The sequence below is a fragment of the Schistocerca serialis genome, chromosome 2 (assembly GCF_023864345.2).
Source record: "Schistocerca serialis cubense isolate TAMUIC-IGC-003099 chromosome 2, iqSchSeri2.2, whole genome shotgun sequence".
NCBI classification, from domain to species: Eukaryota; Metazoa; Arthropoda; class Insecta; order Orthoptera; family Acrididae; genus Schistocerca; species Schistocerca serialis.
Window position 1 is genome coordinate 546579970 of NC_064639.1, and position 14904 is coordinate 546594873.

The 14904-nt window shown below is 42.0% G+C and overlaps 1 protein-coding gene across 1 annotated transcript; it reads left to right on the top strand.

Moving 5' to 3' along the window:
* Nucleotides 1–829: 829 nt before the first annotated feature.
* Nucleotides 830–10029, top strand: LOC126457528 (uncharacterized). Its single transcript, XM_050093881.1, has 2 exons — nt 830–1426; nt 7096–10029. The coding sequence occupies exons 1-2, from the start codon at nt 1226–1228 to the stop codon at nt 7660–7662; spliced, it is 768 nt and encodes a 255-aa protein (XP_049949838.1). The 5' UTR covers nt 830–1225; the 3' UTR covers nt 7663–10029.
* Nucleotides 10030–14904: the final 4875 nt, after the last annotated feature.

The following is a 14904-nucleotide window of genomic DNA, read 5'->3' on the forward strand; positions in this document are numbered from 1 at the left end:
CTAAGCCAGTTTCTGGCAATAATGGCCAGGTATACATTCTTAACAAGGGTACTTCTATAAAAGTTTTACTCATAATCTCTACCGGAGTTAGTCACATTGACATATGCAGTGGTTCGTTTAGGATTACCTCAAATTCTGGAACTAGTTGTGTCATAGTACATATTGTTGAACAATAAGTACTACATGATTGTCCTAATTCCTTTTGTTGTTCTGCAACACCTTCCTTAGAATGAGTGCTAGTGTTAGTTAATTCTACTTATTCTTCTACTGCATGATTTACAAATTCCTGTAACCATTCCTCCAAATTAGATAAAGCCTTGGGTGTTGTAATTATTTCTCTGAATTTTTTGCATTTCTACTGTATTAGTTACTTTCTCCTAAGTGGGTTGTAACTCGATGCTTAGACCTTTAATTTGCTGCACCAAGTGTAGTGATTTGAGAATTTCTGTGTCAATTCTAGAACCACTCAGCCTTCTACTTTCTTGAACACATGATATTCTAGATATGAGTGTGGGATGGTAGACTCCTACCTACTGCATGTCACATGTTTGTGTGCACAGGTTTAAAATCAGTCGCAGGAAGAAAGAAGACGCGGCGGTCGAACGGCACCGACATGTACCTGTCGGGCAATCTATAGAGGTTTTTGTGCATGTGTAAGGAATAACCATGGAATCTATGTGCAGCTTTATGTTTATTGTGTCACTGACTATTGTTATGTGAAACAAGAACAGTTGAAAAAGTACTTTTGTAGACTCTTGACTCAGCCTTGTTAGAGGCAAGACATATTTTCTGATTCATTTTAAGAAACTCATGGTAGTCAAGCCAACTTTCTTTTAACTGTAACTCATTTTGTTTCTAATGTTCAACAATACGAGGTACGTACAGAAAGTTTCATATGTATGTTGAAAGTGTGAATTATAGTGTGCATGAAAGTCAAATACATCATTAACTGATGAAAAGGAAAGTTTGTATGTCTACTTTCACAATTTAAGTCGACAGAATGTTAGAATGTGGCGACCTATGTGAAAGGACCGAAAAAACAGGAATTTTCAGTCAAAAATGAGAAAAGCAGCTGTTGTGTGTTGCCATAGCAACCAAACATAATATGACAAGGGATTTACTCTGAAAATTGGAATATGCTCAAGTATCTAATGAAGCAAAATTTGAATGAAAAATGGTGAAGACATGAAAAATTGACAATGATAAAACAGCACAGAAGATTTAGATGTATTTGTCTAAGAAGAAATGTGCATCGAACACTTCAACCAAGAAGATCCAGTGCGGGGAGTATACAGCTCTCGCACACGTCACGGTGACGCAGACGCGGAAACCAATGTACATCCGAAACCGCCAGCACCAGCTGCTATTCACCGGTGCTGACCTGCCTCCACATCAGCTCACCTACACAATGAGAATTCTACGCTGGGTGAGCATGAAACAAAACTTTATTACTTTAGTACAAAGTGATACATACTGCTGAGTGAACTTTATTTATGTAGCTCTCATGTTTAAAGTTAGTTTTAAATGCTACAAGAGCTAAGGCATACAAGAGTATGGAAAATATACATCAGGTTGGGGAAACTCAAGACCCAGCTATGGCCATGAAAATTAGCAAAGAAGTGCCTGATTGGGCTGAGTTGATAAATTTAACCAAAGTTCAGAATGCAACTCTAAGTAAAGAACTGGGTTTGGTAAATTCTCAAATAAATGCTCAGAGTCTTAAGTTAAACTCATCAGATTCACAATTAAATACCCAGAGTGAGGCTTTAAATGCTCAGAGGGGAACTCTCAATATTCAAACATCAAATTTAGATTTGTTAAGCACCAAAGTAGACTCTCAAAGTAAAGAATTTAGTAATCCATGCGAAGGCATGGGTGTTTTGAAGGCTGAATTTGACACTATAAGTACTGAAGTAGAGAATTTAAGGATAGATTTAAAGAATGAGTTGACAGATTCTTTTACCACTCTTATAAATCATATGTTTGCTGACCTTAGTCAGAAACAGAATGACAATTTGCAAGATTCATCAAAAAGGTTAGAACTGGACATTGAGAACAAATGTAACAATGTAGAATCAGAACTTATTGAAAAGTTCGAATCTTTTGAAAATGTGTACAGTTTTAAGTATTATGATGTAAGCCATGGGTTGTATACTTTGCAAGAGAGTGTAGATAACCAGAATGAGTTAATGCCGATTGTTCAATTGCAAATTACAAGTGTCAGTACACGAGTAGATAATGTAGAACAGAATTTCAAAGAGAAAACAGCCAACTCTGATATTATAAATGTAATTAATTTGGAGGAACAATTTCGAGAATTTATAGATTGAAAAGTTACCGAGAGAATAACATCCGGGAACGTATCACCTATTCCTTCTTCTGAACTTAATGATACTGGGAAGGGTATGGACGACCTGTGGAAAGAGAATAAGCTTATCCAGGATAAAGAAGAAAAAAAGGGTATCTTCACCCAATGTTGTATTAGCTAGTGAAGCTGTGATCAATTTACAATGGGGAGCTAATTCAGGGTTATCTAGACAATTCCCTAAATTTAAGTTGGACAGAGGGGTACATGTGACCCATTTCTTACAAAGATTTAACCAAGCTTTACCAAAAAATTGGGAAGATTCCAAGAAGATCGAATTTGCAGTTGGGTACCTTTTAGGGGAGGCCTCAGAATGGGGTACAGTAAATATTGAGAATTTTTCTTCTTGGGAGGACTTTCAAAAGATTTAAAGAGAAATACTGGTCTGCCAGTGCACAAGAAAAGTTAATATCAAATCCATGAAACTCAGGCGGAGTCATCTATCCCACGGGGGATGTTAACATTCTGAGTTAACGGGCGGAGTGACGACAGTCGGATCCTGAGTTGTTTTCGGTGTTTCTTCCAAAATAGTTTTCCTGCACCGAATTCCTTTAAAATCTAAAACTATCATCTAAAACTACCCTATAATCTTATTGCTTAAAAAAAACTGGATACAACCTTAAAATAGACACCAATTTAAGAGAATCACAGAAAAAAAGTGATATATAGATGAAATAAACTGAATGAAGTAGTGTATTTGTAGAAAATGTAATATGATGTGACTAATTGAACAACTGTTGTACTGAAGTGTATAGCTTTTCTATTTCGTATAGAGTATTTTACACCTTTATGATATGTGGTAGAGACGGGAGGGTTTGTATAAATTTTGAAAGGGGTGGATATTGTAGCTGAAAGCAAGATTTACAAGAACAGATAAATCAAGACTAACACAAAACACACATCACACCTTTCAAACAACCCTCACAAACAAGTGTGCCTGATTCTTCTTCACTTGCCATTTCCATAGGGTTGTTAGGATTTCCTTCGGGGACCTCAAAGGGTGAAGGTGGGACAAGTCCATTCTGTAGGAGACAATTTAACACCAAACTTCCTCCGGCGGCTCACTCAGGTACATGAGAGGCAGGGATCCTGCGGAAGAGGGGTGGGAAGGGCTTCCTGTCTTTGGGGCTATCTTATTTCTCTTCTTCAATCCTAGCAACCTGTTGTGACTCGCCAATCTTTCAAAGTGCCGCCGCGCAGTTACCTGCGTCCTCTACATGCGGCGCTGTCTGCCAGTCATGCAGCAGCAGCGCCACCTAAGCGGCCAGCCAGCCAGTGGCCGCTAGACTCGGACTCAGTTATGATTTGACTGGTAAAGTGACCCACGTCTTACTCTGTTTACTTGATCTGTGACTTTCATGTATTGTGTCGTCCTTGAAATATATTTGTTCAACTTGAAGTTATAACAATTGGCAACGAGGTAGTGAATTTTTCTTTTTCATCGTTGACCCACGTGTTCCCATGGCTACTTTAGAGCAACTATTGCAAGGTCCCATAGAACAGCAAACGCATCTCACAAATGCAATTCGTGGTTTCGTCACGGCATCAAATGCGGGGCGTCTCTCGTTGTTGTCTCTACCTCCTTTTCCTCCTTACAACGAGACGGCGGAAGACTGGTCTGATTACGAAAAACGTCTTTGACAGCACTTCTTGGCATTTCATGTTGCAGATGACCAAGCATGTAAGTCTCTGTTCCTTTCATGGATTTCACCTCAAATGTATCGGTTGTTGTCGCAATTGGCTCCTTTGAAAGATCCTGCGTCTTTGTCCTTTGCTGAAATGTGCTCACTTCTGTCCGTCTATTTTCAAAAGCATACGCATGTGGTAGCCTCTCGTGTTGCCTTTTATTGTTGTCAAAAACAACCGAATCAATCCTATCGCGCTTGGGCTGCTGAACTTCACGGCCTCAGTAGAAAGTGTCAACTTGTCACTGAAGTTCACAAAGAATCCTACGCCAATTCCATGGTACGGGATGCTATTATCCAGTTGGCGCCCAACAAAAAAGTTAGGCAACGTGCCATTTAGTTGGCAAATCCTACTCTAGATGAAGTCCTATCCATCGCTCAGTCTTTTGCAATTTCTCGCACCGCTGGAGCGCAAATAGAGGCATGGGTGACGTCGGGGAAATACAACCTCTGTGCACTGTTGACAAAGCATGTGGTGTGTCCCCGCCGGCCGACGTGGCCGCAGTACACTCCCAAGCACAGCCTCGGCCTAACCGTAAACAAACATCTAAGAAACTGCAGCAAAACCCACGGCAACTTCCTTCATGTCTGCGGTGTTTTACGAAACATTCACGAGAGGATTGTCCACAACATTGGGCCGTGTGTCACAAATGCAAAAAAAAGGGTCATGAGTCATCCGTTTGCAAATCCGACCGCATACATGATGTTCATGAACATGGTGCTGATTCTGATTCTGTGTTGTCTGTCAATTGTACTTCTTCCCTTTCAGGGAAGTTATTCCTCACTGTCCACATACTTGGTCAAGATGTTCGCATGCAGGTGGATACTGGTTCTGCTGCCACTGTCATCAATTCTCAGACATAACTTCAGTTGGGTCCTCCAATCCTGTCACCTGTCACTAGGCAATTACGGACTTACAATAAACTGAAGATTTCTCTCTTGGGACAATTTGATGCTGAGGAATCTTACAAATCTGTATTTTGCACTGTTCCCATATTTGTGGTCGACCATAGTAATGTGGAGAATCTTTTTGGTTTTGATGCCTTTCGCGTTTTTGGGTTCTCCATAGATGACTCTGTCAATATCGTCTGTGATGCTATTCCTTATGCTCAATTGGATTCCTTGTCGACGACATTTTTGTCTCTTTTTTTTCTCCTGGGTTAGGCTGTGCAAATGACTTTGAAGTTAATATCACTCTCAAACTCACTGCTCGGCCTAAGTTTTTTCGGGCTCGGCCCATTCCTGTGGCCCTTCATGATCAGGTCAAACGGGAGCTGGATCATCTCACTGCTTCAGGGGTCTTGCTTCCTGTCACTTCCAGTGAATGGTCCTCTCCTGTCATTGTCGTTGCTAAGCCAAATGGTGATATTCATCTCTGTGGCGATTTCAAAGCCACTGTAAATGCTCAATGCCTTATCGACACTTACCCTATGCCTCGACCTGAAGAATTGTTCACTAAACTTGCTGGAGGCCAGTATTTTTCTAAACTTGACCTGTCAGAATCTTATCATCTACTTCCACTCGACGCTGCTTCCCGGCAGTTTCTGGTCCTTAACTCGCCTTTCGGCCTCTATCAATACCAACGATTGCCATTCGGGGTTGCCAGCACCCGTGCTCTCTTTCAGCGATTCTTGGAACAATTATTGCTCACTGTCCCTGGGTGTATAAATTACCAGGACGTCATTGTTGTCACTGGCTCCACCACTGAAGAACATCTTCAGAATCTCCGCACACTTTTTCATGTCTTACAGACTGCCGGTCTTAAGTGTAATCTTCAGAAATCACAATTTTTTCAGGCATCTATCACATACTTGGGGTGGCTTAGCCATTGCATTGCCTGTTACATAAACACGTGCCTTTTCACTGGTCCGCATCATGCGATGCGGCTTTCCAGAAATTGAAGACTATGCTGAAACAGGCCCTGTGCCTGGCTACTTATCGACCTGGCCAACATCTTGTTCTTGCCACGGACGCCTCTCAATACGGGGTTGGTGCAGTCCTTGCGCACCGTTTTTCTGACGGTTCTGAACAACCCATTGCTTATGCCTCCAAAACGCTCATGGATGCCCAACAAAAGTATTCTCAAATTGAAAAAGAAGCTTTGGCCATTGTTTATGCTCTTCATAAGTTTGGTGTTTTCCTCTATGGATCCAAATTTCATCTTGTTACGGGTCACAAACCACTTGTTTCCTTGTTTCATCCATCAACGTCACTTCCCGACAAGGCTGCACACCACCTCCAGCGTTGGGCTCTTTACTTGTCTCGTTTCAATTATGAGATTCATTTGTGGCCGACGGCTCAACATGTGAATGCTGATGCACTGTCTCGCCTTCCCATGGGTCCTGATCTGGCATTCGATAGGGACGAACTTTTGTGTTTCCACCTGGATGCTGCTGAGCAGCGGGTTGTGGACGGGTTCCCCATCACCGGGGACCAGCTGGCGGCTGCTACGGGTTCTGACCCTACCCTTTCCCGGGTTTTATGCTGTATTCAGAAGGGTTGGTCAGATCATCTGTCCGCTAAGATTTCTGATCCATTGCAGAACTACTACACTTTGCGTTACCGCCTCACGGCTAGGGATGGTGTTATCCTCCTTTCCACCGAAAATGCTTCGCCGCGTGTTGTGGTACCTGCGTCTTTGCGTGCTTCGGTCTTGCGCCTCCTTCACCAAGGGCACTGGGGTGTGTCACGCACAAAATCTCTGACGCGCCGTCATGTGTACTGGCCTAGCATCGACTCTGAAATCACACACATGGTCGCTGCCTGTGGCCCTTGTGCATCACAGGCTGCCGCCCCGAAGTCATCTTTGTCACCGTGGCCTTCGCCTGAGAAGCCCTGGGAGTGTATTCATGTTGACTTTGTGGGACCTTTTTTAGGTACTTATTGGCTTCTCGCTATTGATGCCTACTCTAACTTTCCTTTCATTGTCCGTTGCACGTCGCTTACCACCGCGGCAACCACCAATGCTCTCACTCACATTTTCTCTTTGGAAGGCCTCCACTCTACTCTTGTTACTGATAATGGTCTGTTATTTGCCTCTTCCAGGATTTTTGTGCTCACCATGGTGTCATGCATGTCACGGCCCCTCCGTTCCATCCACAGTCAAACGGTGAGGCTGAACGACTGGTCCGCACATTTAAGTCTCAGATGAGGAAACTCCTGGCTTCTTCTGCTGCTGATGATGAGCTTCCCCAATTTCTGGCTTCTTACTATTTCACCCCCATGGGTGACCACAGCCCGGCTGAGCTCTTACATGGCCGACAGCCCCGCATGCTACTTCATCTTCTGCGGCCTTCCACCTCATGGCCGCGGGTCATTCGCTTGGCCGGTTCACCGTCGGCGACCTTGTATGGGTACAGGGATATGGCAGGCGGCCAAAATGGAGTCCTGGCCGCATCTTACGACACCATGGCCGACGCCTGTATGAAATCTAGATGGACACAGGTGTTGCAGTGCATCATTCGGACCGGCTTCGGCCTCGTGTGCCAGCAACGCCTGTTCCGGATGCCACTACACCACCTTCGGCTCTACCTGATGCTCGGGATCCTGGAATCTCTCATTACTCACAACGCAGTCCTCTCACCATCATTTCGGTGCCAGCAGAAGAACTGACGCCAACAGAAGACGTGCCCATGCAGGACCCAGATGACCATCATCTGTCGGAGCAACTCTACTCGCCTCCTTCTCCTACGGACGCGGACACATCACCCATGTCTCCTGTTATAACAACAGGACTTGCCGCAACATGCAGATTGGTGCATGGGGCCCCAGCAGATTCAACCCCCACGTCTCCTGTCATCTCGTCCCGTTATCATCAGGGATACTTCTGTCCGTACGGGAAGCCTCCTCCTCGAGACTTTACGGCCAGTCAAACAACACCTATGGACGTTATCAATCTACAGGCCACCTCCATCAATCTACAGGCCACCTCCATCAAGACCTGTGCAAAAACTTCAAAGGGGGGAAAAGTGTTGTGACTCACTGATCTTTCAAAGTGCCGCAGTTATGCGCATCCTCTACATGCGGCGCTGTCTGCCAGCCATGCAGCAGCAGCGCCACCTAAGCGGCCAGCCAGCCAGCGGCCACTAGACTCCGACTAAGTTATGATTTGACTGTGAAAGTGTACACACATCTTACTCTGTTTACTTGATCTGTGACTTTCATGTGTTGCATCGTCCTTGAAATATATTTGTTCAACTTGAAGTTATAACACAACCACATTTATTTTTTCCTTTCTTACTTCTCATCTTGAGGACGTGTCTACCTTTTCCCTCTTTCCATATTCATAAACTTCTATCACTGCAGTCCTTCCTTATTTCCGTGGTTACTGATAACATACATATTATCTCTAGATAAGAAGGCCAAAGAATCAGACTACACACACACATCCACATATACACCAATATACACTTCTACGCGAGCATTAAATTAATAAGACAAGGCCTGCCACAATGTGAGAACTGCCAGGTGTTGTAGGGGAAAAGGTGTGTACACAGGGAATTGTGCACACATATATAGGGAGTTATGATGGTTCTACATCGAATATACATAAGTAGAGGTGCTCATATGTAATGAACAACTATAAAATAGTAATGAGTAATGGATAAATAAGAAAAAGGCGTGGGCAAGGTCAGTGCAATAAGAACTCTGATGAATTGAAGGATAGAGGGATGTAAGTAGTATATATAGACATAATATCTATTGAAAGTATAGAAGTTGATAAGTAGAGGAGGACTCTAGAATGTGAATGATATATTAAAGAATGAATGCAAAGTTTACAATAGATTTATAGCTTTACCAGAAGATAATTAATTATTGTACACATAGAAATGTATATCAGGTTAGTGAACCATGAGGCCTACTCAGAAAGGATAAGGGGGGCGTACCTGGCATTCACTAAGTGTAAAGGGCAGACGTACCTACGTGGAGATAGGACAATCTGTGGCCTAAAAAGTAGAAATGTTTTGTAAGGGGCGTACCTGCCAGAATGGAAAGAGGAAGTGCTCTCTTAAGGTCAACCCACAAGCAAAGAATAGGTGCTGATCCTAGCAGAAGGGGACAGAATCATGACAAAAGTCACAAATTTTATAGTAATTATTCTGGAAAGTGTAAATTCTATGAATGGCTAGCATCATTATGTTTCGTGGAAGTAAATGAGTATGAAAATAACACTTTAATCTCACCCAGAGTTCCTCTAAGCTACAACTAATGAAAATAGTAGATACTAGGAAAAAAGTAGTACAAAAAGATAAGAATAGAAAATAGGTAACTCGTGTCATAAACACCTGAAGTTTTCAATTGAAAAAAGGAAATTAAAAAAAAGAAAGAGTCCTCACAATTCCTAAAGATTAGTAAAGCTGACTAAAACCACAAGTAAATGGTCATGTCTTAATAACAAAGTAAAATAAGAAAAGAATAGAGAAACAATAAGGGAAAGATTGTTGTTATGGAAAGAAGAGATATGTATATACACATATGCAAGACGTGTGTACTCTTAAGATATGAAATGTTATTATGAGTGATATTATTTGCGTAATGATTATGTATAAAATATCGCGTGTTCGATCTGAGGGGAGGATATGTAGTGATTCGAGAATTTCTGTGTAAATTCTAGAACCACTCAGCCTTCTACCATCTCAAACACATGATATTCTAGATATGAGTGTGGGGTATTCGAATCCTACCCACAGCGCATCACGTTTGTGTGTGCAGGTTTAAAACCAGCCGCCGGAAGAAAGTAGATGCGGTGGTTGAATGGCACTGACAAATACCTGTCGGGCAATCCGTAGAGGTTTTAGTGCATGTGTAAGGAAGAACCATGGAATCTATATGCAGCTTTATGCTTACTGTGTCACTGACTATTGTTATGTGAAACAGGAACAGTTGAAAAAGTACTCTTGTAGACTCTTGACTCAGCCTTGTTAGAGGCAAGATGTTTTTTTCAGTCTCTTTTTCTGGAAGTCATGGTGTCTAAGCAGACTTTCTTTTGAATGTAAATCAGTTTGTTTCTAACATACTACTGTATGAGAGACTTACTGGAAGTTACATGTTTTGTTGAAAGTGTGAATTTTTTTATTGTGCTTGAAAGTCAAATACATTGTTGATTGACAAAAAGTAAAATTTGTATGGCTACTTATTTCACTAGTAGAAAGGGGCTTGAAAGTTCCTGTACCTAGCATTATTCGACGGAGAAGACGTCAAGAGCCTCCAGCAGCCGGCTATCCAGTAGAGAAGAGTGGCTGCAAACCCCACGTAAGTCATCTCATAAAGAAGTGGAATGTGGTTTGGGGGAATAAACCAGTACATCCCAGACTCACACTCACACAGTTGTCAAAACCTTAGACAAGGCTTGTAGCCAGTTGGAAGCCTCTGCAGCCATGCTCTGTGTGAGTACTGACATATAACACAAATATAGGCCCACCCTTGTGTTTTGTTCACCTTCTACTCAGCTGGTCAGACAGGCACATCACATAGTTTACATTAACCGAATAACACAAAAACAATGTTGCAGTATCACTACAAAATGTTTTACAGATCTGAATTTTAACCGTTCACCCTTGCTGTCAAATTACAGTCTCAGATTGTGTAGCTGATGCAACAGCATGTATGATGCAATGGACTGCAATACGCTGTACCGCCTGGCACAGCCAATGTCTCGAAAGAAGCAATTCGAGGACTCCAGTGTGGCATACAGCAGTGCTCCTGCAGCATTGCTCAGCTACTATTACCGCATCATCAGTGTTGTCTGGATATGAAATAATCTTCTCTGAACCCACTGAAAACTGTTTATGTTGTAGTTGGAGGAAAAAAAAAACTCTTATATACAGGTCAACATTACTTTTGGAACATGTAAATTTGATTTAAGTTGACATATTTGCTTAGTTAACAACTGTAGAACTGTGAATTATTTTCAAATTTCATTACTTGTCCAGAATATATTGGTACACTTTCTGAATACTATTTTGTAAATAGCTTTTGGCAATACAGCTGTGTATATCATCTTATATCTTCTTAGTCTGTTTATTTTCTGTTGCTCTTGGAAACACCATAATCTGCCACCTATTAATCTTCAAAATCACGAAAATTTATGCTTCACACCTTCCTTATCTTTTCCCTTCTCACCAATGCCCCATATCCTGATCAGTGGGAGCCAAAATGAATTGTTCTTGACCCTCTTCTTATGTGTCTGAAGTCGAGTCAGAATGCTCATATTTGGTCTATCACCCTGAGTGTCATATTTTAATTTACCCTTACTGTAACTTGGTCACCATTAATTATCTTCCTTATGTTGAGGTCCTGCAAAGCAGTATCTCCGTAGAACTGCGTATAGCCATGGAAATACTTCAACTCTTCTCCTTTGCAGCTGTTATTGGTGGGAGGAAAAATCAACACACTGCCAAGCCGTGACATCAAAACATAAAATGCCCACCCACAACAGATGAAGATGTTTACTCACCATTGCGCCTTGTTGGTTACTTGAAGCATACACCTCTCCTTTCAGCCCAAATGTCAAACAAAATGACTGTGCACAGTCTGTGTTTTGTAACTTATTCACTAGCTGATACTACTTTACCATTTTGTCACAATACTCTTTCCTTGTCATAAATAGTGAGAGAGAAATGTTGTTTGCCTAAACGGCATCTAACACTACAGTAGAGATGACAGCAATGTCCACAACCTGAAGATGTTGAACAGTTGTATCAATGAAATATTGTGGGATTTGCACATTATCATCCTGTGGCAAACCTATATATATTTGCAACAGATCCATTGTCAAAACCTGAAAAGTCATGTCTGGTACCTCTGCGGACAAGAGATGAACAATGGCTTGTGTAAGTTTGACCAGTTACATAATAAGAGAGGAAGACTGTTGGCACTACGGCTATTTTATCGGCATGCTGCAACAAGCTAACTGCCCTTGCATTTGCTAAACTTAAACATCATATTGACCAAGTGGCCACTGTTAGAATTAAGCGAGGGGCAAATGCAAAGCTAGTGAGAGAGAGAGGGTATCTTATGCGTGACGGGAACTACACATGACATCCATGAAATCACTGTTGCTGTAACTAAAGATACCTTTAAACTTCTCAGCTGTACCCTGGGACTGGGTAGATAGTACTGTATGGACACTAGCTGACTTCTCTAATCGACAAGATAGAGTTCGTCAAATGTCGAAATATACTAGTCTCAGGGCTAAAACACAAGAAGAGAATGCACTGTGTCTAATCTCATGGATAGGACCCCAGAAAATGCAGTGATTTTGGTGCTCAAGGACGGTTTGAACTATGCACCAACACCTGAGCAGCTCCACTCTGAGGTGTGATAGCAGGTGTAGAACAGGCAATTTTGAAACTTTACAGTGGTGTTGCAGAAGAGATAAGGAGGGACACCTACTGAATTTTAACCAAGCCCTGCCAAAAAAGTTTAATATCACTTCAGCTGAAAGGAAGGCTCTACAAGATTTGAGAGCAGATGAAGACCTCATCAAGGGTTCTCTCAGAAGCTGAATACAACAGCAAGGTAGAGGCACTGCTTGATGACCCTGCATATTTCAAGCTGAGGGAGGATCTGGCTCATTCTCTCACAAGCTGAATACAACAGCACAATAGACGCTCTGCTTGACAATCCTGGTTATCAAAAGCTAAGAGAGGATATGATTGGCAACATTCTGAGAAAACTTGAGACCTTCTCAAAAAGAGTTCTGTTCTGACTAAAGTCATTTATCAACACGCTGCAGTTCCCCCAAAACTGTACTGCCAGCTGATGGATGCATCTCTTCTTTGCCCAACATCCCCTAAATATTTCGTGCCTAAACATCTTACTTCACTGTTGGGACCTCTCATAGGCAAAGGTGACCATCACATCCAGAATTCAGAGAACTTCATAGGATGCATGAAGACACTTAAAATACAACAGTCTGATCTTTTGGTTAGCATTGAGGCTGTATCTTACTCTATGAAAATACTTCAACAAAACTCATTAGAGGTTATGTGTGAGAAAGACACTGTGCTTACCTCAACTTATTTCTTATATAGTAACCAGTAATTTGATCAAGTGTATGGTGCCACCATGGGAAGTCCTCTGACTCCCACAGTGATCAGCTACTTTATGGAAGACTATGAGGAAAACCCATTGCAGTTGGCAAGTCTCTAACCTTTCTGCTTCTACATCTACATCTACATCTACATTTATACTCCGCAAGCCACCCAACGGTGTGTGGCGGAGGGCAATATACAGACGATACATTTGTGGTGTGGCTGTGCATAATGTTTCTCGAGTGTTTGGACTCACTCCATTTAAATATTGTAGAGGGTTGCAGCCAGTCAAGGAAAATTTTAGGGAATTGTTTTGAAAAAATTATTTTAAAGGCCCAGTGAAATCTTTACAAGTTTTCTCCCAGAGCAAGTTGCCTGTCTTTCAGAGTCGAGGCAATTCTGTCCAGTTAAAGCTGCTGACAAGAGATGGCTTGAGCCCTCTACTGAAAATGCTAGCAAATTCATGCCATCGGCTTTAGCCAATAGTGTGCATGGGATACAGGTCACAGGTGTGAATGCTGGAGGATGCTGCAGTGCAGAACACAGTTGCCTCACTTTCTTGTGATCCAGACCTCGAGCAGAACAAACGTCTTCTTAGGAGGCAGAGCCTCCAGCTCTGCATTTCACAACCGGCCACCAATATCAATTAACATGAACCTCCTCTCCTCCCATTATCCATTTTGTTTAGTTGTTCATCACCCTAGACTGGCCCACAACTGGTAACTTCTGACCCTAGGCACGCCCCTAGTATACTGTACACTGAAATATATTCTGTTTGTTTTACCTAATTTTCTGTTCTGTCATTTAATGGTAGCCCTGGATGCCAACATACAAGTCCTGACCACTCAATCTCCTATGCATTGTCATCATAAGCAGAATCCAACAACCCTCTTCCCCCTTCCCTGCCCATGTACAATATACAGTTCATCATAGAAGTGCAAAAAGATGGTGTCTTACCATTCCTGGATGTAATGGTTAGAACAAAAGTCAATGGTACACAATGTCTATCACATACTAAATTACATGGAGTTATATTTGCAAACAACAGGGTGTCATCATCCTGCACTACACAGTTGTGTCTTATGCTCTCTGGAACATAAAACATATGTGGTCTCAGATACAGACAGTATGCCTGGTAAACTACACCACCTAAGAATGGTGTTCCAACAGAATGGATATTCTGATAGACAGATACATAATGTACAAATGCATAGTTTCGTGGCGATATATACTCATAAAATTTTCTCGGGCTTTCAGCAATGTCCAGTGGTTTAAAATCCATGAGCTTTCAGCCGAGTTGTCCTTGCCCTTCATCAAGTGGTGACTGTCAAATGATTGCTACTGCCGTCCTTATATAGCCACGCTGTTTCATTGACATCAGCCCCATATAAGGTAATGTTTCCATAGCATGCTTGCTACACCTATTTCAACATTCCGATGGCTGGGTTCCAGGCTGTGCTTAGCTGCAGGCCATCGTCTGTTCTTTTATAACACTGTCCCAAAAACTAGTAGTCTGTAATAGATGTCTCAGCAAATGCAATACGGTGTCCATTTTCTTAAGCATGTTCTGTCACCAAAGATTTCTCAGGATACTGTAGGTGAAAATCTCTCTCACATTTCACAAGCACATTCAATAGTACGTACAGTCTGTCTGATATAGAACTGTTCACATAAACACAGTATTCAATTGACTCCTGGTGTTCCGAGTCCAATATCTTCTTTCACAGGCCTCATTAGCTGTCAAATTTTAGCTGGAGCCCTAAAAACCATATTGATTTTATGCCTGTTTAGAAGCTGGCTACTCTTTCCTGTTATTGAG